Raw genomic sequence first — 27,648 nt, 5'->3', positions numbered from 1 at the left:
GTGTGTGTGTGTGTGTGTGTGCACGCACACCAGTGCTGAGCAAGTGAAGTAGAGAACAGAGGGAAGGACACAGAAGAGGAAGAAACAGAGATGATTTATCACAACACCAGGAAGTGAGAATCAGCCTCAGAGTTGGAGTCACTGACACACACGTGCGTACACACACGCACACACACACACACACACACACACACACACACACACACACATGGCTCCTCTCCTCATCTTCGTCCTCTTCTTCTACACTCTGTTACCAGGTAGGACTCATTGAAATATAGCAGACTGGTGACATAGGGAGAGCGGTTAGAAATTGTCGGTGTTACACACTGAAAAATAATATATAACATTAGAAAACAGCAGCAGCATCAGGACTCAGAAGGAACTCGGAGACTTTTCAGCGGACAAAACTGTTATTTCCGTGGCTCTGGGAAATCCGTAGGTTGTTGGTTTAAGGGAATATGATGGACCCAGCTGTTGCTCTCTGGAGAGGGTAGCACAGTCATAATTTCTGTACTAACAAAACTTTTGCACAAATGGGAAAGCAAACCTGACATTTGCTTTTCATAACAATCTTGGTTATGCAGTAAATTCAGGAAAGTGACTTTTCAGGTTATGCATTTTAATAGCATCAGAAGCAGAAATGAATTCAGAGAAAAATTGTATTGAGCAACTATATTTCGACATGCAAGGAGTCTGAGATGCTGATTCAAACTATTTCTCACAGAACATTTACATTTACATTTATTCATTTAGCAGATACTTTTGTCCAAAGTGACATACATCTCAGCAAAAGTACAATTTATGCATTACATTAGGAGAAAGAGACACAGCTGCAGACATGTGACTCAAGTAAACCTACTTTGTTACCTACCACTTGCTGCACCGAGGTTCATCGTTCAAGTAGGTGCATAAAACAGAAGATAGACAAATCCTCATACCCTCCTACCAATTTTTTTTTATTTATTTTTTTTTAAATAGTATTGTCAAATACACAAGCAAGCAAAAACAGTAGTGGCTGAATAAAGGCTTTATCTGGTGATGCTCATGAAGTTACGATGCATGAACATTTACACCATAGATGAGCTGGAGAGATCTTGGGGAAAAGGGTCTGGAAAAGGTGAGTTTTCAGACCCTTCTTGAATGTAGACAGAGTTTCCACAGATCTGAGTGAGAGGAGAAGGTTGTTCCACCACAACGGAGCCAGAACCGAGAACCTCCGTGCTTTACCTTTCGTGCGTGGGACCACCAAGCGAGCAGAAGTAGACAAGCGAAGGGGTCTAGTTGGGGTGTAGCGGTTGATCAAGACCTGTAAATAGCTGGGAGCAGTTCTATTGATGCGTCTGTACACAGTAACCAGAGTTTTGAATTTGATTCGGGCAGCTGTAGGAAGCCAGTGCAGAGAAATGCGTAGAGGAGATATGTGGAAGCGCTTTGGCAAATCAAACACAACTCGTGCAGCAGCATTCTGTAGAAGCTGCAGAGGTTTGATGGCAGTAGCAGGATGGCCACACAGGAGAGAGTTGCAATATCCAGAGAGGATGTTACCATGGCCTGGACAAGTAGTTGGGCAGAGTCAGTAGTGAGGTAGGGAGGGATCCTGCGAATATTATGCAGGATGTACCTGCAGGTCCGGGTTGCGGCTCTGATGTGCTGAAAGAAAGATAGACTTGAGTCAATCGTCACTCCCAGACTCTTAGCCAAGGAGCTAGGCGAAATGAATGAGTTGTCCAGTTTGATAGAGAGGTTGTGACAACATTAACATTACAAGAAGAACATTAAAGGGTAACTATGAAGTAACAAAGTTGAAAGTAAATTCAGTAAATACATACTATTGAAACGGTACAATTCCTTACAGTAATGTGTATAAGTCATACGGGCACAAAGGCTGGAACAAGAGCAGGAATAAATGTTTAATACACATCTTGAGTTTACTTTGTGTTTATGTTAACTTTTTCTGTCATTTCTCATGTAAATTATGACATGTTTTTAACATGGTTCTGCTACCACGGTAAACTGACACCAAACTTGCTTGTCTGTTAAAATAGATGTGTTAGTATTTTCAGATTAAAATATGGTTTAAAAAGTTCTTGCTTTACGTTTTTATTCCATCTTGGCAATATTACTAATGTAATATTGGACATTTCATTCAATTCCAGTTAGGTGCTGCTTACTGTGTTGTCCGGCAGTGTATTTTACTGTATACAGTGAAGCGGAACAGAGTAATACAAAGCATTTCTACATCACTGGCAGTGACTGTGAACACTTGGAACAGTATTAACTGACCCCACTCTCCATGTTACTCCTGTAGGTAACAACAGTGTGACAACATTTGGTCATTTATCAGTACGCAGTGGAGGATCTCTCACCATCCCATGTTTCTATGATCAGGAATATAAACAGCACGTGAAATATTGGTGTAAAGGGAGACTGTGGACATCCTGCAGTACCCTGGTACGCAGTGACTCACCACAGAGTAAGAGTGACGTGTCCATCGCCGATGACCCCGACCAACTGGTCTTCACTGTGACCATGACAAACCTACAGGAGAAGGACTCTGACACTTACTGGTGTGCTGTGGAGATTGGGGGGTTTGGAACTATGGATGACTGTAAATCTATTTCCTTAACAGTAACTGCAGGTAAGACTATGATACAGTTCAATTAATTTTAAGGTAAAATGTTCATTTCATTTACCTCTCATCCTATCTGTTGAATTAAAACCAGTTTATACTTGTGTTTCACTGTATTCTGTTTTTCCAGCGTTTGTTACATTTCTTCCTAATTCTGACATATAGAAGAATATCATGTTATGATGTTTATTACTAGTGTCTAAATCCTGTATTTACCACCCATATGTTCTACAGTAATTGTATCCAACTGACAAACTGCAGGGCAGCACAGTGGCGCAGCAGGTAGTGGTGGTGTCTGACAGTGTCGGGGCTGTTTGTTTGTGCAATGTGACTGCAGAACAGGCTCTGGACCACCACGACCCTGAGTTAGCCAAACCAGTAACGGACAGTAAGATTCTGAAAGAAATTCTATGATTTATTGTCCTTCCAGATACGTATGGTGTGTGGACTGAGAGCTTGTTGTCTGCAGGGAGAGGAGGATCCGTCACCATCTCATGTCACTATGATCGGAGATATAAACACCATGTGAAATACTGGTGTAAAGGGTATCACTGGTCAACCTGTACTATTATGGTACGCAGCGACTCACCGCAGAGTAAAGGTGAGGTGTCAATCACTGATGACCCCGACCAGCTGGTCTTCAGTGTGACCATGAGGAACCTACAGGAGAAGGACTCTGACACTTACTGGTGTGCTGTGGAGATTCATGGGGCACAAGATGTTGCTGTATTGCTGCCCATTACTGTGTTAGAAGGTAAGCTGTACATAGTTAATATTTTAATGAGATATTCAGACTTTATTAAGACTGTTTACAGAATAATCCGACTGTATTTGTATGTCAGGCACAACTACTGTCTGGAAAAGCTCTCAAAAGCTGCACCTTTTTTTTTTTAACTTATGTCTTCCAGCTACTCAGGCCACAACTACGCAACACAGAGATCTGATTTCAGCAACAAAATCATCCACCACGAATCATCCGACAAACAAAACAAGGTTCTTTTCTTCTGCTGAGGTTACATATTTACAGTGCCTTTGAAACAATGTTCTCAGAAACAGAAACACCAACTTATGATGTTCCCTCGTTGCTCATGTTCTTCTCCAGTCCATCCACACTGATGGTCCTCCTGGTCATACTGGGACTGCTGGTGCTACTGGGGGCTCTCTTCTTCGTTACCTGGTCTCGCAGCAGAAATCGTAAGAATCAAAGTCATCCACACGGCGTATCGACTTATTGCAGTTATCGCTGTTATTACTAATATCCTTGCGGCTGTATGGAGAGGAGTCAGTTAGAAAGACCACAGTTCCTCACTCCTTGCCATCATTTCTCTTTTCAGTGCAAACAAAGACCAAGAACAAAGGAGCAGACAGCAAGTTTACCATAAATGTTAGTACAGTACCTGTCTTGGACTTTTTTTTGTGCTCTACATGTGATTGTGTGTGCAGGACTGGTGCTAACGGTGGAGCAAAACCGATGAGCTTCAAAGAATCATCGCTCATCTAATTTTACCATCTTTTTTTGGTACCTCGCTTCACGTGCCCATGCCTTCCCACTCACACAGCGAGCCTGAGACAAACAGTTGAGCCATTTTGAAGATACTCATGCCCACCTGTAACTCTCCGCAATGCATATCGGTCATGTATTATGGAGAATTATGTGCTTAAATTAATTCTCTGCAGTCTTTCGTGACAGGCAGTTCACAAATTGTGTGATTTAACAAGCTTATTTGTTAAACTGCACAGTTATTATATATATATATATATATATATATATATATATACACTGCATAAATATGTATATATACATATATGTATTTATATAGAAAGTTTACACACATACTGTATGTCCCTAAGACATGCTGTGTTAGTTTTCGAAAGCTAGATAGTTACTTTTGAAAGCAAGAAGTTCTGCCATGCGGTTCGATGTCTTATGAAACATGTACTTCTGCTATATGGACATATTAAAATTATATAGCTATGAATTCAAAAAAAAAGTGTGATTCGAGCAAACTGAACGAGCGCTCATGATTTGTAAGGCTTTGCACAAGATAAGGTTATGAGGATTGTAAGAAATTATCCCCTGAAGGACAGAAATTGCTGGTGACGTTACCACTTCAGGGGACTTTCCTACATCTTATCTGCGCTCGAAGCACGCTCGCGCTTTTGTGGGCTTTTTTAAGATAACTCGCCTTTTAAGGTGTGCTATTCTTCTCTTCCAGCCAACCACAAACTGTGAAGAAGTGACTTACAGTATTGTGGTCCACAAGAAACCAGCAGCAAGAAGAAATGTAAAAAGAGCAAAGCATTTCTATTTCTTAGAGTACAGTTAGAGTAAAATGAAATGATCTATCATTAGTTTTTCACTGTAGAAAAAGTTTGTAACTGCTTCATGTACTATATATAGATATATTGAGATATACACATGTACGTGTGTATATTCTTCCTATTCTTGAGCCTCTGCAATTTTTTTCTGGCAGTTTTTGTTGGCATGTATACTTTTACTGTATTTTTACAGTAAAGAGTGACAGTAGTGATACACAATGGCAGTGCCTGTTCACAATGTGTGTGTGTGTGTGTGTGTGTGTGTGTTTGTGTTTGTGTCCAGCACTCAGTGAACTGTGGGGATGAAGTGACATACAGTGCTGTAGCTGTTCAGAACACTGAGGATCTCTGAGCATCAATGGGAGTGTCACTTTGGTAAGAAACAGAGAACGTCAGACCCTTGTGCATCTATGGATTAAACTGGAAAAATGTTACCAGTAATGTTGTTTATAACATAACATTTTCCCTTTCAGAAGATGTCCCCGGCCCCTGGTCCTGCACAGAACATGTCAAATGACATCAACTGAGGAAGTGAGGTCATGGTTGTGTTGAAGATCAGATGACCAAACCAGAACTTTTCTGAACTTTTCTTACATTGTACCGTCATTTGACAGACTGTCCTTAGAACTCTGTCACAAAGTTGAAGGCTGTAATAGATATATGGACTTAGTATAACACATATATGAATTGTTTAACACATGGAACTTTACTACCAGTGAGTACAGAACAACTCAGTTATATATATTTTTATATAATATGAACAATACATTTCTCGCATGCTTAATAGGCAAACCTTCATTTTTCACACATTCACTTTTACAGTGTTGTGAAAAAGCTATTTCCCTTTGCTGAATTTCCATTATATTGAAACATTTTCGACATAATGTTTTTTCGGGTCTTCAAGCTTAATCTAACATTAGACAAAGGGCACGTAAGCGAACAAAGAACTCCTTTTTGAATAATTTAACAAATTTATTTATTTTGTGAGAAACTCAGTTGCCCATCACACTTAATAACATGTTGCGTTACCTTTAGCTGCAATGACTGCAACCAAATTAATAAATTAATGAAACTTTTTTAATCCTAGAGGGATATTATCTTTGGTTAAACAGTATGATATGTAAAATATACATATTTATACAAAAAAAGACATATACAGTATGTACATATTTACACATGTATTAAAGTAACCAAACACCACTCACGGGACACTCTTCAGTCAGACAGAGAAAAAAAAAAAAAGAAAATGCTGGAAACATTAAAGAAAAACAACTAAAAGAAATATCTACATAAGGAGGTGTTTTACATAATGTATAGAATGCTTCCTATAGTTCAATACCAGTTATTGTCACACTTTTCTAAATTAAAAGTTATACTTTAAGGTCAACCCACGATGGCAGATTTTGTTGAAGATAATATCCGAAATGCAGATGTCATAAATCAAGAGGTACATGACTGATTGACAGTGGACACTGAGCTGGAGAGAGACTTTGCACATTTTTGTCATTACTCAGTCATGAATGGTGTTCTTGTTATAGTTTAAATGGGTTTGTACCTTAATGTGAACTGCCTGGTTAAACCCTGTAAAGTTGTATTTACAGCCTGTTGAGTGCCAACAGGTCCAGCACCATGGACAGGGCTCTGCTCCACTCCAACCTGTGTACCTGAATCTAATGGGCCAGGCCTGTACCTGCCTATAGATTGGTACTCCCCACGTGACAGGAGGAAATCTCAGTTCTATTAACTGGTACCCTGACCTTAGCCTTCATGTGACACACATTTCTGAGTGGATATGTAGAATAACATGTTTTGCTCGTTTTTCTCATGGCCCTACAGGTAGAAAGGGCAATAGTGAGTGTGCTGTGGGTAGATGCTTCCTCTAGGGGAAGGGAGTAAAAATTAAGGGTGATGTGATCCACCCTGAGGAGCACAGCAGCAGGTTCCACTGAAGAACCTTCCCCTCGAGCACAACAAAGGGCACTTGGGGTTGCCACGCCCACACCTCCGGGCCAACACGGAACACCTGGGACGCAACGCAGACTACAGCATAAAAGGCTGCGTCAGACCACCAGCTGATGCGGAACCTTGATCTGCCTCCTCGTTAGCGACCTTCTCCAGCCATTTCCTGTTCCCGAACGCCTTCCCCGAACCCGTCCCTTGTTCCCCTGATCTACTGCCTCTTTCTGATCATCGACCTCTTACCTGTGTACTGACCTCACCTTTTGGATCCTCCCTGTTACAACGTTCGCACCTCGAAGACCCTTTGCCCGTTCTCTGATCTCCTCTCTTGGATTTCCCCGAAGACACCACGATTACTGCTCTGCACTTGGGTCCGCCGCTTCCTTCAAGACCCGACCATGACAGGGGTATTTTGGAAAGACCTGCAGACAAGCAAGCTCAACCCAGCTCAACCAACCCAACAATAAAAGTACGGGCTCCGCCGAGGAGAGGGGAACTAACCAGCAAGGGCACTGATTTTGGATGAGAATGAGGACCATGGACATGGACTCTGGCTGGCAAAGCAGAACTGGCAGGGATGTAGTGTCGTTGACTTGGACTGATGCCAGTCAGATCCATTTCAGACCATTATGCCACATGAACAATGTGCGAGTGCTGTTGATAAGGCAATGAAAAGAACTGTGTTGAGTGTGCACTCATTTTTAGTTCATGCTAATAAAGCAATGTGTGTGCATGTGTGATACTGAATAGCTGAACAGAGGTGCAACCAGATACTGAGGTCAATAGCCCCCCCCCCCCAGTGCTACCGGACATGGATGTCAATAGCTCCTCCCCAGTGTAATGAGATGCCAAAAGCCGTTGTGTTATTTGGATCCTGGGTCCTAGTGCCCTTCTCCAGGGTGGAACGGTGAACATCGTCAACATACTTCAGCTGTAAAAGTTGGGGTGAGAGCAAACATACTCAGTACATTTTCAAACTTTTCTCATGGTGCACTCAATGTTAATGCATAAAAATGTCTTACAAAGCAAAATTTGTTTTTTAATACTTTCAGTACCCATTTCTCCTATAAATTTTGACCTCTCACTAAATCTGTTTGCAAAGGTTTTTCTGATTAAAAAACAATTAAAGACACTACAAACATTTTTTAAAAAAAAAAAAAAAATCTGTTTTCCTTATAGTACAAGAGAACTGTAAAATCTATTTAAAAAAAAAAAAAAACTGAGTTTTTTTCCAGTTTTATTTCCAGACAGAATTCAAACATAGATGAGTTTTGCACAAGTATAATGTTCTTTTTAAATCATCCTCCCATCTAAAATTAAACAAATTTTTTCTAGGTTTTGAATTGTTATTTACAATAATAATTTGAAAAAGTACTCCAAAAAATCCAAGAGGAAAGGCATAGACAACAACAGAAGAGGAATAGGGACACAGCCATGCTGTGTGAGAGAAATTCCATTCTCTTCTCAGCAATCTCCTCTCGTCCTGTTCTTCTCAGACTGGCCCCCCTCCAACACCACACCTCCTGCAGAAGAAGCAGGAAGTCCCTCCCACTCTCAAGCACAAAGAGCAGCAAAGCAGTGGAACAGTAACTGCAGAAAATGGCGGAAGCGGGAGATCTTCTGGATCACGACCAGTTCAGCTGTCCAATCTGTCTGAATCTACTGAAGAATCCAGTGACTATTCCCTGTGGACACAGTTACTGTATGGACTGTATTAAGAGCTGCTGGGATCAGAATGACCATGTTGGTGTCTACAGCTGTCCTCAGTGCAGACAGACCTTCATCTCAAGACCTGTTCTGGGCAGAAACACCATGCTGGCCGAAGTGGTGGAGAAACTGAAGAAGGCAAGACTCAAAGTTGCTCGTCCCGCTCACTATTATTCTGAATCTGGAAAAGTGATGTGTGACATCTGTACTGGGAGAAAACGCAAAGCTGTCAAATCCTGCCTGGTGTGTCTGGTTTCTCACTGTGACACTCACCTCAAGCTTCATAATGAGCTCCATCCAGGGAAGAGGCACAAGCTTATAGATGCCACTGGAGAACTGGAGGAGAAGGTCTGTTCCCACCATGAGAAACTGCTGGAGGTCTATTGTCGTACTGATCAGCAGTGTATCTGTTATCATTGTACGTTGGATAAACACAGAGGACATGATACAGTCTCCGCTGCCGCAGGAAGGAAAGAGAAACAGGTAAAATTTTTTAATTGTTATTTGCCGTTTTTTTCGTTCAAGTTGGACTGCAGAAGAAACATTTCTCTTCACACCCGGTTTGAATTATGTGAGTTTAAAAAAGCAAATGTTTTTCGCATTTTAATTTGTTACAGCCAGGGTACAATTAGCTTTTCTGAAGTACTTTTCTCAGGCCTAGTAAAACACATAGTTCATGTGCTAATACGTTCCTATCTTTAAAAGTACATTTTGAGCTCTTATATGCTATACTATAGAATCTGGTAAAATACAATGCTATTTATGTTTATGTAAGACTGTAATCCAAAGACAGACTCAGAATGCATTTACAAGGTTACAGATAAAACAAATGAAAAACCATTACACACTGCACATATTTGCAGGCAACATTATATATTAAAGTAAGCACAACTAAAGTAACACAGAAAATGCAGTCCAATAATCAAACAGATTCTTCAATAAATGTCAGAAATAACAGATGGAGTTTACAATGAGGAAGTGATGATAGAGTGGCTAAATATAAAATACATCATTTTTGACAACAGAGCTGGATAAACAACTTTTATATTCAAGATTAGATATGGGAATATTTGAGAGTAGAACATTACAACTTGCATTGCTATTTTGCATACCTGTCATGCAGAGTAAATAAACAGTTGTGAATAATCTGATCATTTTTCACAAGTGAGCAAAAGTAAAATACTCAAGGTTACAACTGCATCTTTCTCTCCTGACGTCACTGTCTTGAAAACTATGTTTCTTTAATGTCAAGCAAAAAAAGAGAGTAAAATTTGCTTAACATCAATAAAATGAGTTTAAGATTAAAAAAAATTTATTCATTATCATTTACCAAATTCAGGATGACTGTGCCGGAAGCCAGTTCCGGAAGTGCAGAGTACTGGGATAAGTAGGGTATAGCCTAGACATCGTCCATCATTGGCTAGTCGCTCCCATTCCCACAAATAAGACCTTTAAGAGTCACCACTTGACCTGAAACACATTGTCTTGGACTGTGAGAGGGAAAAAAAAGTGCTCGGAAGGAACACACTTGGTAAAAACATACAAAATCCATCTGGATTTGCTGTGAGACACTGTGCTGCCCCTGAATAAAATTGTTATTCCCAAGATGACGGTTATTACTGATTTATCTTACACCATTTTCCACAGCAAATTGCTATTATCACTACCACAGGGTACTACAACAGCAGGAGGGATTCATACTGGGAACCTTTAGATTACTAGTTTATAACCTGTCTTAAACCTGAATCCTTTTTTATGGGCAAGGAGCAGAATTCCTCAAAGGGGTGCAAGAGGAATGGGATCTGTTCTGTTCACATTTCCATTTGCATCACTCATTTGGCAGTCACTTTTTTCCAAGCAGCATACAACACACTTACAATACACTCAAGCACATTCAAAAACATGCAAAGAGGTATAGATGCAGACACGCAATTATCAGTGCTCAGCTTGTTTGTGAACATGTCATGTTGGTACTGGTACATGCTAGTTGGTACATGCTGGTAGACATCATTCATCTAGTTGGTTGTAGAAGCGAGGAGAGGTGGGTTGAGTAATCAAACTATACTTATATCCATCCATTTGTCCATTGTCATTAACCTCTTGACTAATGCGGGGTTGTGATGGCCTGGAACCTATACTGGAAGTATAGGGTTTAAAGCAGGGTACATGCATCTCCCAGGGAGAAAGCACACAGAGTTACTAAATTGAGACCAATGTCATTTGCCTTTGGGGCAAAACCAGAGCATTTGGGATTAAGTAATGCAAACCCATGATGAACATGCAAACTCTGCACTGACTAAGCTGGATTCTAATGAACTTCCAAAATCTAAGCCCAGTTGCCATGAGGCAAAGGTGCAACCTGCTGCACCATCTTTCCAAAAAGTACAAGTAGTCATCCAACAGTCTACTTAAGCAATTAAGACAATTTTACCTCATCAAACTGCTCAAACATCAAGTCATTTTGACTCAAATTATGCTTTTTGTGTTCTGTAGCAACATAAGTAATCCATTTTAACAGATTCAAATGGATCCAATACTTACTTGTTCATTTACTTGACAATCCTGTGACCGTGCAGTCTCAATGAAATGACAAATCTTAATCCAAACTGATGTACCATTGAAGAGACTATTGGGTGGACTGTGGGTTTGTAAGAGACGTTTTTTGAAAATGTTTGTTTCCTGTAGAAACTGATGGATGTGACACAGAGGGAATTCCAGAAGAGAATAGAGGAGAAAGAGAAGGAGCTGCAGGAGCTGAGACAGGCTGTGGATTCGCTCACAGTGAGTATGGAGCAGAGGAGAAGACAACAGCTGGCTGCTGGAAGAGCCATTTGAGGGCTCAGTCAGGGCTCTCCTCCAGTCACACAGTGAGGAGACCACAGTTGGACCACTTTCCAGTGCTGTGGCTCTCGATTGCACTGAGTCACACTGTGGGGAATAAACAGGCTGCCTGGGCTCCCAGTAAGAGCTGAGTGAACGGACTAGTTCAAATGTACACCCTCTCTCCCTCTCCCTCCCTCCCTCCCTCCTCTCTGTGTGTCTCTAACAGCGCTCTGCACAGGCAGCAGTGGAGCACAATGAGAAGATCTTCACTGAGATGATCTGTTCAATTGAGAAAAAACGTTATGAGGTCAAAGAACTGATCAGAGCTCAGGAGAAGGCTGCACTGAGTCAGGCTGAAGGAGTCCTGGAGCGACTGGAGCAGGAGATTGATGAGCTGAGAAGGAGAGACTCTGAGCTGGAACAGTTCTCAGAAACAGAGGATCACATCTATTTCCTACAAGTAAATTAACTTAATTTTATCAGTAGTTTCAGAAAAAAAACCCTAAATACATACATAGATATGTCGATCATCATGAGATATGTCTTTTCTGTAGAATTGTTCTTTAGCTGAGTGACATCATTATTATGGTACTGGGTTTAAACTTACCTCCTGACAGTCTGTCTGTCTTTCTCTCTGTAGACTTACCAGTCTTTTTGTACTCCTCCTACATCTGGATTCTCATCCACTGCATTTGTCAGTCACCATTGTTCTTTTGGGGATGTCAAGAATGCTATAACAGATCTAAAAGAAAAAATGGAAGACTTCAGCAAGAAGAAACTAATGGAAATCTCCCAAAAAGGTTAATAGAGGCATTAGTTGAGTTTTTCATACTTTTAGCAGTAATTCTGTCTGTGTTCAGTTGTTTGTTAGCTCAATTCATTCATTTACATCACATTATATCTGATTGATTTTGTACTTGAGGAACAATATCTATAACGTTCAGGTTGCAACATCTAGCCCATGTCTGTCTTCATTGATGGCTCCACAGCAGGAAGAGCATCTTCTCTTTAACAAAACTGAATCATTCAATATTCACCACAGGTAAATGACATTATTTTTCATTTTGTTTTACATATTTTAGTTAAGAAAGAAACGATCCTACACGCAGAACCCAGGACCACAGCCGAGTTTATAGGTGAGTCTGTTCATGATGTTTTGTAAAGATTATGATATGACATATTATATAATGGCATAAAGTATGCATCAGTGCAATAAAATGTGTTGTTTAAATCTAACCATACAAGGAAACACTATTCTCTCTTTCTCCACATTTGTTCCATTTGGTGGTTTACTGAAGATGTTGGAATGGTTTAATTTTAGAGTATTGACACAGGAAATCTTCACAGTAGGGGGACATTCAGTGCATAGAGCGTTCACATCTTGTTTACTGACAAATAAGCACTAATAATTTATGAAAATGTAGTGTACAGCATTTACATTTAGAATTTATTTGTTTAGCTGACACTTTTCTGCAAAGTTACTTATAATGTTAAGCCACCTACAACTATTTACATATTTATACAGCTGGGTAATTTTTTACCAGAGCAATTTAGGTTAAGTACTTTGCACAAGGGTACTACAGCAGTAGGTAAGATTCAGTAAGAGTTGGTGTGATTTAATGAGATAATGATAAATTACAGGTTCATAATAGCATTTAAACAGCCAGTTATTTTTTTTTTAATTTTCCAACTTAAAATGCTGAGCATTTATTTTATATCAGATGGTTTTCAAAAATAAGGATGAAAAGATATATAGGGTAATATATGGGGATATATTGTATATCCTGCCCTTATCATAACGCTCTTCAACAAAGTAGAATCCCTGAAGGGTCTATTAAGAATACTCATCTGTAAGAATGGCTTACAGTTGTGAGATAGTGGGTATTAGCGTTTTAATTTACATCGCAAATTATGTATTCAGAAAACACTTTCTTCTGAAGTAAAATACAACACAGGGCAAATAAAAGTGCACTCCACAACATGAAGCGAACAAGAGAGCTCACCTTGGACTCAGTAAAGAATAAGTGTAAAATGTAAAGTGTTGAAGCATACTGAAAGTAATGAGATAACGTTGTAAAGATATTTAGAAAATCCTATCCAAAGTGCTATAGAATCAGTTTTCCTACTTGCTGTTCCTATCATGTTGCATCAAAGTCAAAGTTCTCACTCTGGCCATTGGCAAACTATGTCCAGGGTCTGATTTGATAATCCATTTAAGATGTCTCTACTTTAGGTATGCATTCCTTATATGGTCAACAAAGGACCTCCTACAAATCTCTGCATCTTCTCTATTGTATGCAGCGGGAGCAGTGGCTGCTCTTCCTAGGTGGGTGTGGCCTCTTACTACAGCTCTGCCCAAGTTGGGGAGACCTGTGACTGCAGCACTTCCCAAATGGGCAGGGCCTGTGACTGCATCTCTTCCAAGCTGGTTGGCACCTACAGTGACAGCTCCTCATAGAAGGGAGGAAAACGAAGAGGAAGCTCAATCTGGGACTTGAAGATGTTACCGTGATGTTCAAGGAGACGGGAGTTCCAAGAATCTCTCTCATCACACTGAGACCAAGCCATGACAATTCTCCAGACTGTCTCTATCCTCCAAGAAAAAGGTGACAGAACATTTGCTGTGTCCAACTGATTCTGCAGTACCCCTGCAATCACAGTGCTGCCTGTGACTTCACATCTCTGGCAGAAACTCACAAACCTGGTCCAGCTCTGGCTTCAGTAATGTCTTACCCCTATACTTTCACCCACCTGCTAGTCCAATTTAATGAAAGGGTCAATAAAAATATCACTTTACCATAAGCTGGAGAACCAGTTATCGGGCTTCTGTCTCTGCCTCCTGGATCCAGATTCCCACATTTTCTTAAAACAGCCTCACCACACACATCTCATAAAGATTTTACAGAGATATGCCATTCAGATGACCATTTGAACAGAGATGTGATTTCTAGGTATAATCATATAAATTTGTCTTTTTTTCATCAGGCCATGCAAATCACCTCTGATGTCTTTAATTTCCAGATATTTTACATGCTTTCATTTATGTTTATTAAAAAAATACCAGTTAACTTTTATAAGAAATATTTCATAATCTTTAAAACAAGACAGATATGAACTTATTGGTAATGTGTTGTATTGTGCAATTTCCTCTGGATTAATTAAGTTTTGTCTTTGTATTTACATATATTGTTTTACTGAACCTGTAAATAAATAGAATGGTAATGAAATCTGTGTTTCAAACCTTATGAAAACCAGCTACGAGAATACTGTTCAGTCTCCTGATTAAGCTGCTCTGTCTGATAGAGGTAGCCAGAAGTCAGGCAAATGGCTATCCCTAAGAGAGTTCACACACACTTTCTGACCTGCTTGTCCCATACGGGGACGCGGGGAACCAGAGACTAACCCAGCAACACAGGACGCAAGGCTGGAGGGGGAGGGGACACACCCAGGAAGGGATGCCAGTCCGTCACAAGGCATCCCAAGCAGGACTTGAACCCCAGACCCAGCAGAGAGCAGGACCTGGTCCAACCCACTGCGCCACCGCACCCCCCTAACAGGGTTCAGAATGCATTAAAACTTTAGATGTAAACTGCAGACACTGATCAGAGACATTGTCCTGAGGTACTCTTTAGTACCTGAAGATACATAAAAACATTATCTTAGCTTTGCATAGAACCAGGATAGCGGTGAAATAGTCAGATTTTGGCAAGAAGGAAAGTCTGTAGATAACTGTGGGCAGCGCCTGTTGGGAACTAAAATGGCACTAGCACTGTCTAGCTGACAGTTGCTAGAAGTTTTACACTAAGAACAACTATTAAAAGCTAGTGCAAAGTCATTCACATTCTCTTGTGGATGGCTACCAGAATTTTCCATTAAAAACTTAATTGTTTAACTCACCATAGGATGCGTTACAACTTTGTTAACTAAGAGCCCATTTCATCACCCAACAACAGATGAAGGATAGAAGGACATTAAGGTGGTTCAGACCCAGGAACCACCTTGATGTCCTCAATGTGGGAATGGAGGACATAATGGAGGACCCAGGAGGTAGGCAAAATGGAACCTGGAGGGATACTACTACAAGGACCCCCAGAGGGGACATCAGTGTTGCTATTTTTGAAACCTGATTTGGACATTATGGTAAAAATAAGTCTTGTTAAAAATAAGACCTAACTTGACTGCCTGGTATTTAGTCACTGTGTAGATTTCTAAATTTCTGTTATGAGTGAGGATGACAAAAGGATGAAGGCTCCCTCTAACTATTACTTAGATTCTTGCAAGGACAGTTTTATTCTCTGTTCAATGTTGCTGACACCATATTTTTGTTTAATTAGTGATAATTTACATGGCAAAAGGCATGTGGGAACAGGTAGGGAAAAAGTCATGGCATGAGGAGAAGACTGCCCCAACTCCGACCTCTGATGCATCTAACCTCCGACGAAAAAGGCAAAGGATCATGGTGTTTTAATATAGGTGTGCAATGAAGCATTCCCTTCCTCCTCTTTTTGCAGTTGGAGTCAAAACTTGCGTCATCCGAGTGCCTTGAAATAATCCAGAAAGAGCAGCAGCCACTGAAATGAACCCATGGAAAACTAAACAAATTAGGAAAACATTAAAAATATATATATATTACGGTGACGATGTGGGTTTGCAGCCAAGTCACCACTGCTTGAATTTTTGTGTTACATTTTTAGAAGCCAAAGGACAAAGGATAGCTCCCAAAAGGAAACTGTGCCCTGATGAAGTAGACAGTTCTCACCTTTTTGAAGCACACCATGTTCTAACACATCTTGAAATCCCAATCTTACGTGGAGCACATACGCCTCATAAGATCAAAAAATGAGGATTTCATTAAGTGATGAGATTGGGGCTGGGGTGGGGCATTACCTAATCCTAAAGGCATCACCATGCGCTCATAATGTCCCATGGGCATACTAAATATTTAGCTAACACTTTTCTCCAAAGTGACTTATAATGCTAAACTACCAGCATTTTTAGTGGAACAATTTAAAGTAAGGAGCTTGCTTAAGGGCACTACAGTAGTATGCAGGCTTCAAATCTGAGACATTCAGATCCAAAGGCAACAGCTCTGTCCACTATCCTATCAGGAACCCCATCAATTGGTTTTCTACTAATCCCTCTCCTATATCTTTGTCAAGCTGTACATATACCTGATTAACTAACTAAATTGTTGGCTTCACTGCTCTGCTCAAGTGCATATGCAACCAATGACTGAGGGTGTTGATATATAAATTGTTTTGCATTTATGTCACAATAATCAATGCCAGGCCTCAGGAACACATCCTTTAAAAAAATCAGAAGCTGGTGAGATTGATAGATTTATTATGTCAAGTTCAAGTGTTTCTGTAATGTATTCCACCATAGCCCTCCAGAATGGAATGTGGAACCACCCCCTCTGTTGGTGAGATACTGCAAGATAGCAAATTTAAAGTACATGGACAATGCAGTAGGAGCACAGATACTTTGGTCTTACTAAAAACTGCAAGCAGATATTGTTTTTTTCACAAGAACTGTCATTGGGATACTTGTATAGGGATTCTAAGTAGCATTGGCATAACATGGCAGGGTGAGATATACCTTATGTTTTTACTTAGAAATGAAATGGCCCCACTCCATGAAAAACCGGATCATGAAGTGGTAATGAGCATTAGCAAAGAAAAATACCTTATGTGGCAACTCTATTAAATAAAAGTAAATTAAATTGGCGTGAGGGGGTGCGGTGGCACAGTGGGTTGGACTGCAGTCCTGCTCTCCGGTGGGTCTGGGGTTCAAGTCCCGCTTGGGGTGCCTTGCGGCGGACTGGTGTCCCGTCCTGGGTGTGTCCCCTTCCCCCTCTGGCCTTACGCCCTGTGTTACCGGGTAGGCTCCGGTTCCCCGTGACCCCGTAAGGGACAAGCGGTTCTGAAAAATGTGTGTGGGGGGTGCAGTCCTGCTCTCTGGTGGATCTGGGGTTTGAGTCCTGCTTGGGGTGCCTTGCGATGGACTGGTGTCCCGTCCTGGGTGTGTCCCCTCCTCCTCCGGCCTTATGCCCTGTGTTGTTGGGTAGGCTCCGGTTCCCCGCGACCCCATATGGGACAAGTGGTTCAGAAAGTGTGTGTGTGTGTGTGTGTGTGTGTGTGTGTGTGTGTGTGTGTGTGTGTGTGTAAATTGGCTTGAAACAGGCCTACTTGCCATGTAACAGGAATCAAAACAAAAACAATCTGGTCTGGATCTATGGGCTAACATTCAAGCCCTTGAATTCTCAAAAACAGATGGCAATCCAGTACAGAAGAAGACATTTACATTAATAAAATGATGAGAGTGACTTTTTTGCAAGTAAAATTCCACTCTCTGCATATCCAGCTTCTCTTACTCCAAAAACACAATTCCTGTAGTAGAACCAGGACTTACCTTACAAGCCCTTAACATAACAGTAACTAACCATAACAAGGACTTAAGAAACTATTGGTATAGTGAAACTAAAGTAAGGACTCTCCTGTGTCCAGGAAAATGGCGCAATCTGGAGATTTGGATCAGGATCAGTTCAGCTGTTCAATCTGTCTGGATCTACTGAAGGATCCAGTGACTATTCCATGTGGACACAGTTGCTGTATGGACTGTATTAAGGGCTGCTGGGATCAGGAGGATCATGTTGGTGTCTACAGTTGTCTTCAGTGTAGACAGTTTTTTATCCCAAGACCTGTTCTGAGCAGAAACACCATCTTGGCTGAAGTGGTGGAGAAAGTGAAGAAGAAAGAACCTCAAGTTTCTCCTTCTGATCACCATTACAGAAAATCTGAAGATGTTATGTGTAATATCTGTACTGGGAAAAAGCGTAAAGCTGTGAAATCATGTCTGGTATGTTTGGTGTCTCACTGTGAAATCCACCTCAGTCTTCATGACACTCTCAGTCCAGCAAAGAGACATAAATTGGTTGATGCCACTGGACATCTACAAGACAAGGTCTGTTTCCACCATGATAATCTGCTGGAGGTCTACTGTCATACTGATCAGCAGTGTATCTGTTATCTGTGTGTGATGGATGAACACAGAGGACATGATACAGTGTCAGCTGCTGCAGGAAGGACTGAGAAACAGGTAAGAATTGTAAAAACACATCTCTTCAACAAAAGCTTTAACGGCAAAATTTTTATATAGTGTGAAAGATATTCTAGTTCTGATACTCAACTCAAACGGAAGGAAGTAAGTACAGGTGGTCCCTGATTTACGATGGGGTTACATTCCCTGAAACCCATCATGACTCAATAATATCATATGTCGAAAATGCATTTAATGCACCTAATACACACCTCTCCGTGACAGAATGGGAGATGCGGGCCGCTGTGGCTGCCCAGCATTGCAAGAGAGTATCGCTCCGCATATCGTTTGCCTGGGAAAAAATCAAAATTCGAAGTACGGTTTCCACTGAATGTCTATTGCCAGTTCACCATTGTAAAGTCAAAAAAAATTTAAGTTGAACCATCATAAATTGGGGACCTCCTGTTTCTTGTGATTACTTATGGCTGCAATGTTTTTATGCTTCACATACATATACTGGACATTGACTTCCAGTGTTTAAAAGTGTTCTTATGTTAAAAGGCCCATATTAAAAGGCTGGGACAAATAAACACACCATTTTGTGGTAAAATTAAGGAACACAAGGGACTCATACATTTTCAAGCACCACTGTAGTTGTTTTTAAAATAACTGGAGATGAAATGATTGTTTCCTGTTCCTTTGCTTTTATTTAAACACCATGTACCTTATAGGCTGGTGTGTTTATCTGAGCAAAGTAAATCTGTTGTGTGTTAAACACTAAAGAGCCATTGCAGATGTTTTTTCTTCTGCAGAAGACGTTGGAGGCGACACAGAGGGACTTCCAGCAAAGGATCAATGAGAGAGAGAAGAAGGTACAAGAGCTGAGAGAGGCTGTGGACTCACTCACAGTGAGTATGGAGCAGAGGAGAAGACAACAGCTGGCTGCTGGAAGAGCCATTTGAGGGCTCAGTCAGGGCTCTCCTCCAGTCACACAGTGAGGAGACCACAGTTGGACCACTTTCCAGTGCTGTGGCTCTCGATCGCACTGAGTCACACTGTGGGGAATAAACAGGCTCCCTCCTCTCTGTGTGTCTCTAACAGCGCTCTGCACAGGCAGCAGTGGAGGACACCGACAGCATCTTCACCCAGATGATCCGCTCCCTTGAGAAAAGGCGCTCTGAGCTCAAAGATATGATCAGAGCTCAGGAGAAGGCTGCACTGAGTCAGGCTGAAGGTCTCCTGGAGCGACTGGAGCAGGAGATTGCTGAGCTGAGAAGGAGACACTCTGAGCTGGAGCAGCTTTCACACACAGAGGATCACATCCATTTCCTACAGGTAACAACACTGCTTTTCTATGAGACTGGAGAACACAGCATGTGTGATACATTTATATGATACACTTAAAGGATGTGAGTTGGAGATGCTTCTTTCACTCATTCTATGTGTGTGTGTAGAGTTTCCAGTCTCTCTGTGTCCCTCCTGGACCTGTACACTTACCCACCATCACTGTGAACCCACACTGCTCTTTTGGAGGTGTGAAAAAAGCTCTTTCTGATCTCAAAGTCCAACTAGAGGAAGCCTGTAAGAATAAATTCACAGAGATCTCCCAAACAGGTTTGTACAGAAATATTTAATTTTACTGTGATTACACTAGTCATATTAACACTTTTAATCTATGTAGTTTTTTGACAAACATGATATAACACATAATGTACTGCATTGTTACAAAATACATTTGTACATGGTAGTTAATAAAATACAAAATACAAAATTTTTTCAGAATTCCATTAGCTTTATTCACACTTTCATCATACACACAATGTAGTACTTTGTTTCTCATAAAACACATTTGTACAAATTCAAAACTTCTGCACTTCATAATGTCTGTTGGCAGAACTCCTAGAAATTAATGAAAAACACAAAGAAATAATTTTGTTTTTATAGTCTGTCATGAATAATGGAGCGACTGGAGCAGGAAGTTGCTGAGCTGAGGAGGAGACACTCTGAGCTGGAGCAGCTTTCACACACAGAGGATCATATCCATTTCCTACAGGTAACAACAATTATTCTTTAATATAATATGGAAATGAATATTTAATTCTACGAGTGGCACCAACAAACAATATACTCATGAAAATAATCATTTTAAGGTTTGCGAAATGCGTTTTTTAGAATTCCTCATCAAGTGAGTGATTTCATTAAATGGTACTGGTTTTAAACTTGCCTTTTGACTCCCTGCTGTCCTCTCTGCAGGCTTATCAGTCTCTCTCTACTCCTCCTGCTCCCGGATTCTCACACACTGCAGTGATCAGTCACTCTTTTTCTTTTCGGGATGTGAAGAATGCTATTACTGACATAAAAGAGAGAATGGAATATTTGTGCAAGAAGAAACTGGAAGAAATCTCCCGAAAAGGTTGATAGTGGAATTTGCTTTAGATTACTTTTAGCTTCTCTTAGATTTTCTATTACAAAAATAATGCAAAGATTCAAACCCGAATGAGTATTATTTTGGGTATAATGCTGTCATGTCTTTATTCATTTCTAGTGAAAAAAGAAACTGTTGTTCAGACTGCTAAATCCAGGACCACAGGAGAGTTTATAAGTGAGTCTGTTCATTAAATTTATTATGACATTTCATATCAAAAAATTACACTCTGATGTCCATCAGTGCAAAAAAAAAAAAAAAAAAAAAACCACCTCTTTCAGTTTCTGCACATTCAGTCTGACTGGTTTTTTTATAATTTGCAGCAGATAGTTATTGTCAGTTCATCAGCACTTGACATCAGGAACCCGGGAGAAGTTAAGTGAACACAAACATTGCTTTGCAAACAGCAATGTGGGAGATTGTCTGTGTAGACAGTTATGTAAGTTAAATGTTAATATAAATATAGCTAAAAAAATTACTAGGAAGGTGATTTGGAATCGTGGATATTCGGATAAAGTTTTATGCAGCTACTCTTGTGATGAACATTGCTTCATATGATGGAAAGAAACAAACTAAGTCCATTTAAGTATCACACATCTGCATCTAAGTGTCTCTTTCTGCTAATGTAATGAACACATTGTATTTTCTATGAAATGTATGTTGCTTTGGAGAAAAGTGTCTGCTACATGAAGAAATGTACATGTAAATGTGAATGTAGACAGTTCACCTTCTGTTTGCTGACAAATACACACTAGTGGTAAATTTTCCAGTGTTGTACAACATTCATAAAGAGATTTAACTAAGCATACAGGTCCATGATTGCATTTAAAGAATGTGGTATCTTTTAAATAATACATATGATAGAGTAACTTTTTTTCCATATTGAATTATAGGAAATATGCATACACTTTTCTTCAAAGTAACATACAGTGTTGAGCTACTTACAGTTTATTTCATGTGGGAAATTTTTACTGTATAAATTCTTTGTAAGTACCTTGGTCAGGAGTAATACAGCAGAATGGGGCATTTAATCCTAAATCTTTCAAGTAGAAGACATGACCTGTAACCACTTCGCTATCTGCTCTGTGTGTAAACTTCAAAAAATCTATCAGGGAGCAAAACAAAAACTGAACCAAGCTAGTGTTGACGTACATAAAGCCTATTTCTGTTTAACAATTTAATAAATTCTCTGTATGTTCTCTACTGCACTCAGTGGAGGCAGTGACTGCTCTTCCCAGGTTGGTGTGCCCTGTGACTGCATCTCTTCCAAGATTGTTCACACCTACAGTAACAGCTCCTCTCAGGAAGGAGGAACCTCAGGTGGCAGATCCTCCAGAGATCTGATGGCACAGTTAGGTTCAAGGCAGTTGGTGTTCAGCACATTTCCACCCTACCAAGAACACATCATGACCACACTCTTCACAACCTTTACATTCCTAGAAAGAGTGAGAGAGCACCTGCTGATTCAACCCAATTCTAAAGTCCCTGTACAATGTCCCGCGGACCCCAGAGCCATCCACCACAATCGGAACTGCTCTGGGTTCAACTGGGTCTTTAGCCGTCTCAGGTCTGTTTTTGGTCCTGTTGCAGGTTCAGCTCATTGATACCGAGTAATTGAAGAAACCAATTAACCATGAGCTGGAGAGCTCAGCATTCTCATCAAACATGATTCAGTTTCCTGGACCTTGAGACAGATCTACAGCCTGTATTTGTATTGCCTATGTTGTATCCAAACCCTCTTCACTTTCACAAAACCACTGACCAGGTAGTACTGCTAATTCCTAGGCCTTAATCTTATGATATTACCATTATGACTAGAATAGAGGTGTGGATGATAAATGTAATCACATATTAACTTCCAATTAACTTTTTTCTTTTCATCGGTCCATCCAAAACACATCTGTTCTGTTTATTAACTGTTTTCCACACTTTCATTCACATTTATTCAACCAAAATGAAAAAACTTCTGAAAACCATTTGAAATGTTAATACCAAGATATAATATTGTTGTATTAAATATGAAAATAAATTGAGTGGGAATTAAGTCAGTTTTTGAGCTTCTTTCAAATCAATATGTGATCTCTGTGAAACAAAGTTTTTAGTTTGGTAGTTAGTTATTGTAAATTGTGTGGTAGTACTAGAGGGGATGCAGTGGCACAGGGGGTTGGACCACAGTCCTGCTCTCTAGTGGGTCTGGGGTTCAAATCCCACTTGGGGTGCCTTGCGACGGACTGGTATCCTGTCCTGGGTGTGTCCCCTCCCCCTCCGGCCTTACGCCCTGTGTTGCCGGGTAGGCTCCGTGACCCCGTATGGGACGAGGGGTTCTGAAAATGTGTGTGTGTGTGTGTGTGTGTTGTAGTACTAATAGTAAATGCTATAGTAGTAATAGTACATGTTGTATTCTGTGTCACACCATGGTCCAGGAGTAATGCTATTTCACTCCAATGTATGTTCTAAACATATTGTGGAAGTGACAATGAAGATGAATTTGACAGTTGTTTTTTCAGGCAAGCTGTGATGATATGCCCTAATGCCCTAATAGAAGTGTGATTATAGTCTCCTCCTCTCTAGCCCCTTAACCTAAGCAAGATGTGATTTTGCTTTGAAAACAAAGCATATGTAAATGCAACTTCTGAAGCTCTCTTGTGTTATATGTGATACAAATAAGCTTCCCTTGAGGATTTGTGGCTTTTTCACTGTTATTCCACATTTACTTGCAAAAATAACAAACAAGTATAACAAGAAAAGAGAGTACACAGAATAACACCATCTATCCATCCATCCATCCATTTTCTTACCAACTTGTCCTACTGGGGTCACGGTGGCAATAGGGAGAGCAGAGCAGCCCAGATGCCCCTGTCCCTCACAAGTTCCTCCAGCTCAACCCGGGGGATCCCCAGCCGCTCCCAGGCCAACTGGGAGATATAATCTCTCCAGCAGGTCCTGGGCCGACCTTGGGGCCTCGTCCCAGTTGGCCATGCCTGGTATGCCTCCAAAGGGAAGCGCCCAGGGGGCATCCTTAGCATTTGCCCAAATCACCTCAACTGGCTCCTCTCAATGTGGAGGAGTAGCAGCACAGAGAGTGAGTCCCACTACCCTGTGGAGAAAATCCATTTCAGCTGCTTGTATCCGAGATCTTATTCTTTCAGTCATTACCCAGAGTTCATGACCATAGGTGAGGGTAGGGACATAGACCAACTGGTAAACAGAGAGCTTTACCTTATGGCTCAGCTCCTCCTTCATCACTACAGTCCAGTACAGCAATCGCATTACTGCTGCTGCTGCTCCCAGTCTGTGGCCGATCTGACGCTCCCTTCTCTCCTCACTCGTGAATAAGACCCCGAGATACTTAAACTCCTCCACCTGGGGCAGATTTTCTCCCCTTACCTGAAGGGGGCATGCCACCCTTTTCCGTGAGATCCATTGACTCAGACTTGTAGGTGCTGATCATCATACTAACAGCTTTACACTCAGCTGCAAACCATTCCAATGCATGCTGGAGGCATCTGTGTGATAGCGCCAAAAGTACAGCATCATCCCCAAAAAATCAGAGACATCACCTTCCAGCCCCAACACAGAATGCCCTCCTGACCTCAACTACGCTTTGATATCATGTCCATGAAAACCACAAACAGGAGTAAAGACAAGCCACAACTTTGGCGGAGTCCAACGCCCACATTGAACGAGCTTTGCTGAGTATACGGAAACAGCTTTCACTCCGTGTGTACAGAGACCGAATGGCCTGCAGCATACTCCCTAAGCACCTCTCACAGAATTTCTCAGGGAACCCAGTCGTAGGCCTCCTCCAAGTCCACAATACAAATGTAGACTGGATTAGCAAACTCCCATGCCCCCTCAATTATCTGTGAGAGGGTAAAAGCCAGTCCAGTGTTCCATGGTCAAGATGAAATCTGCATTGTTCCTCTTCAGTCCGAGGTTCAACAATTGGCCGGAGCTTCCTTTCCAGCACCCAAGCATAGATTTTCCCAGGGAGGCTGAGAAGTGTGATACCCTGATAGTTAGCACACACTTTCTGGTCCCCTTTCTGAAAGATAGGGACCACCACCCTAGTTTGCCAGTCCAAAGGGACTGTCCCCGAGGTCCATGCAACATTGCAGAGGTGTGTCAGCCATGATAGCCAAAAAGAATGGACCCTGATACCCTTTGGCCCTGACTCCTGTAAGGGACGCATATCTCTTAGGTTTAGGAGTTCCTCAAAGTACTCCTTCCACCTCCCAATGTGTCCTCATTTGAGGTTAGAATTTCTCTACCTTTGCTGAGCACAGCTTAGGCAAAACTCCTCAGGACCCTCTCTGAGCTGCCAGATGGTTTTCGAGACCTTCTGTGAGGTTGACCGAAAGTCATTTTCCATGGCCTCCCCAAACTCCTCCCATGCTCTAGATTTTGCTTCTGCAACCGCAGCCATTGCCACCTTTTTGCCTGCCGGTACCTGTCTGCTGAGTCAAGAGTCCCCAGAGTCAACTAGGCCCAGAAGGCCTCCTTCTTCAGCTTGACGGCTTCCCTCACATCAGTGTCCACCAGTGGGTTCTTGGGTTGTCACTATGACTGGCACCAACAAGATTTTGGCCACAGCTGCACCTGGGTGCTTCCACAATAGAGGTTTTGAACAGGGTCCATTCGGACTCCATGTCCCCTACCTCCTCCAGGATATGGGAGAAGTTTTCACGGAGGTGGAAGATAAAATCATTCCGGACTAGGTCCTCCGACAGTTGTTCTCAGCATACCCTCACTACTCACTTGGGTCTACCGGGTCTGTCCATCAGTTTTCCCCGCCATCTGATCCAGTTCACCACCAGATGGTGATCAGTTGACGGGTCAGCACCTCTCTTCACCCGACTGTCCGGAACATAAGCCCTCAAGTCAGATGAAACGACTAGAAAGTCAATCACTGGCTTTTGGCCCATAGAGTTCTGTTACCAAGTACACTTATAAACATTCTGTGGTGTTTTACACCAAGAACGAATCCTTGAGAGTTTTGTAAAAGAAAGGTTCCTGCCGGCCTGTACGGTGTAAGTTGACAAAGGGTAATTGTCATTGGTTAGTTCCTAAAAGAAGCGGGAACCGTTATTGGCGGCACTATATATAACGGGGGTGTTTTCGCACAAAAAAAGAGATGAGGTTCCGCAGTGTGAAGTGAGTTTGTGACGCGAGCTACTGTTCTTAATAAACTCTTTGTTTTGCACACTTCAAGTGTTCCAGTGCTTTGTTTCAGGGAAACCTCCGAAGAACGGTGTACCTTCCTTTTCGGACACCACACATTCTTGTGCTCAAACATGGTGTGGGAGAATTGTCCCTGTGGGTTGCGACAAGCACAGGAATTTAGAGAATGTCATACAAATCAAATATTCTATTAAACTACTAAATATTTCTTGACAATTAAACATTCTTTTACTGAATATTTTGTTTTTATTTTTAAAAGAAAAATGAGCTTGCAAAAGTGCTGTACCTTGCTGACTGTTGTGTAAAAGCAGGTATATTGTGATAAACACATTTCAACTAAAGAGTTATATCAGGGTTGCAAAGAAAAATTCACAATAATCGTGAGAATTTTGTTCATTACAAAGTGTTTTTACACAGTACACAAAAATAAAGTCTCAATATGTTAACCTCCACAATAATGGAAGTAATATTCTTGGTGAGTCAATCTCCACTCTCTGTTCATCCTGCTCCTCTCAGTCTGGTCTCAGTCCAACACCACACCTCCTGTAGCTGAACCAGGAAGTACCTCCCACTGTGACACACACACAAGAACAGAGAAACGAAACTGAACTCTGTCTTCTGTGTGTGAAGTAAAATGGCAGAGGGTGGAGTTCATCTGGATCAGGACCAGTTCAGCTGTCCAGTCTGCCTGGATCTACTGAAGGATCCAGTGGCTATTCCCTGCGGACACAGTTACTGTATGAACTGTATTAAGAGCTGCTGGGATCAGGAGGATCATGTTGGTGTCTACAGCTGTCCTCAGTGCAGGCAGACCTTCACGTCAAGACCTGTTCTGGGTAGAAACACCATGCTGGCTGAAGTGGTGGAGAAACTGAAGAAGACAGAACTCCAAACTGCTCCTCCTGATCACATTTACACTGGACCTGGAGATATCGTGTGTGATGTGTGTCCTGGGAGAAAACGCAAAGCTGTTAAGTCCTGTCTGGTGTGTCTCGCCTCGTATTGTGAAACTCACCTCAGTCTTCATGACAAACTGAACCCATCAAAGAGGCACAAGATGATTAATGCCACTGATAAACTACAGGATAAGGTCTGTTCCCAACATGAGAAAGTGCTGGAGGTCTACTGTCGTACTGATGAGCAGTGTATCTGTTTGCTGTGCGTGATGGACAAACACAGAGGACATGATACAGTCTCAGCTGAGAGAGTAAGGACTGAGAAACAGGTAAGGACTCTAAAATCACAGCTTTTTGGAGGCTGATGCCCATCTGCCATGACGATCGAGACGTTCCATGCCGAGTTGGGGATCCAAGATGCCATTTAGCAACATTATCATTATTACTTGTTACACACTGGCTTAGAAATTGTTATTTTCTAGAATGTCCAGGAGGGGTGGGCAACCACTGGCCCGTGGACCCCCAGAGGTTTTTTATCCCTCAACCTTCAGTTGGGAGTTCTTGTTCCTTTCCCCGGTGGCCAGTAGGTTTACTTGTAGCTCTATAATAAGTTCTTCATTATGGTAGCCACTAGTCGACTGTCTTGTTTGTGTCTGTTTTTCTCGCTTTAT

The 27,648-nt window shown here is 41.4% G+C and overlaps 2 protein-coding genes across 2 annotated transcripts in view; both read left to right on the top strand.

Annotated features, from left to right (window-relative positions):
- The first annotated feature begins 208 nt into the window (after nucleotides 1-208).
- LOC114911229 (CMRF35-like molecule 3) lies at nucleotides 209-4,862 on the top strand. Its single transcript, XM_029254513.1, has 6 exons — nucleotides 209-257; nucleotides 2,309-2,638; nucleotides 3,060-3,383; nucleotides 3,538-3,622; nucleotides 3,732-3,823; nucleotides 4,846-4,862. The coding sequence occupies exons 1-6, from the start codon at nucleotides 209-211 to the stop codon at nucleotides 4,860-4,862; spliced, it is 897 nt and encodes a 298-aa protein (XP_029110346.1).
- Nucleotides 4,863-8,481: 3,619 nt separating this feature from the next.
- LOC108932652 (E3 ubiquitin/ISG15 ligase TRIM25-like) overlaps nucleotides 8,482-27,648 on the top strand; it is a 28,688-nt gene continuing 9,521 nt past the window's right edge. Inside the window, 9 exon segments of the mRNA XM_029254512.1 lie at nucleotides 8,482-9,097; nucleotides 11,300-11,395; nucleotides 11,664-11,897; nucleotides 12,078-12,237; nucleotides 12,520-12,573; nucleotides 13,739-13,932; nucleotides 19,288-19,383; nucleotides 19,577-19,810; nucleotides 26,671-27,306. Of these exon segments, the coding sequence (XP_029110345.1) occupies nucleotides 8,507-9,097; nucleotides 11,300-11,395; nucleotides 11,664-11,897; nucleotides 12,078-12,237; nucleotides 12,520-12,573; nucleotides 13,739-13,932; nucleotides 19,288-19,383; nucleotides 19,577-19,810; nucleotides 26,671-27,306 (2,295 nt within the window). The 5' untranslated portion in view covers nucleotides 8,482-8,506.

Source organism: Scleropages formosus, chromosome 9, assembly GCF_900964775.1.
Source record: "Scleropages formosus chromosome 9, fSclFor1.1, whole genome shotgun sequence".
Taxonomy (NCBI): Eukaryota; Metazoa; Chordata; class Actinopteri; order Osteoglossiformes; family Osteoglossidae; genus Scleropages; species Scleropages formosus.
Note: the sequence above shows the minus strand (reverse complement) of the source record. Positions and strands in the feature narration are given on the sequence as shown.

Bases quoted from the DNA above. Each gene is read 5' to 3' on its own strand.
- LOC114911229 (XM_029254513.1), top strand. From the start codon at position 209: ATGGCTCCTCTCCTCATCTTCGTCCTCTTCTTCTACACTCTGTTACCA. The intron at 258-2,308 runs GTAGGACTCATT...TTACTCCTGTAG, and splicing joins CTTCTACACTCTGTTACCAG to GTAACAACAGTGTGACAACA. The intron at 2,639-3,059 runs GTAAGACTATGA...TTGTCCTTCCAG, and splicing joins TTCCTTAACAGTAACTGCAG to ATACGTATGGTGTGTGGACT.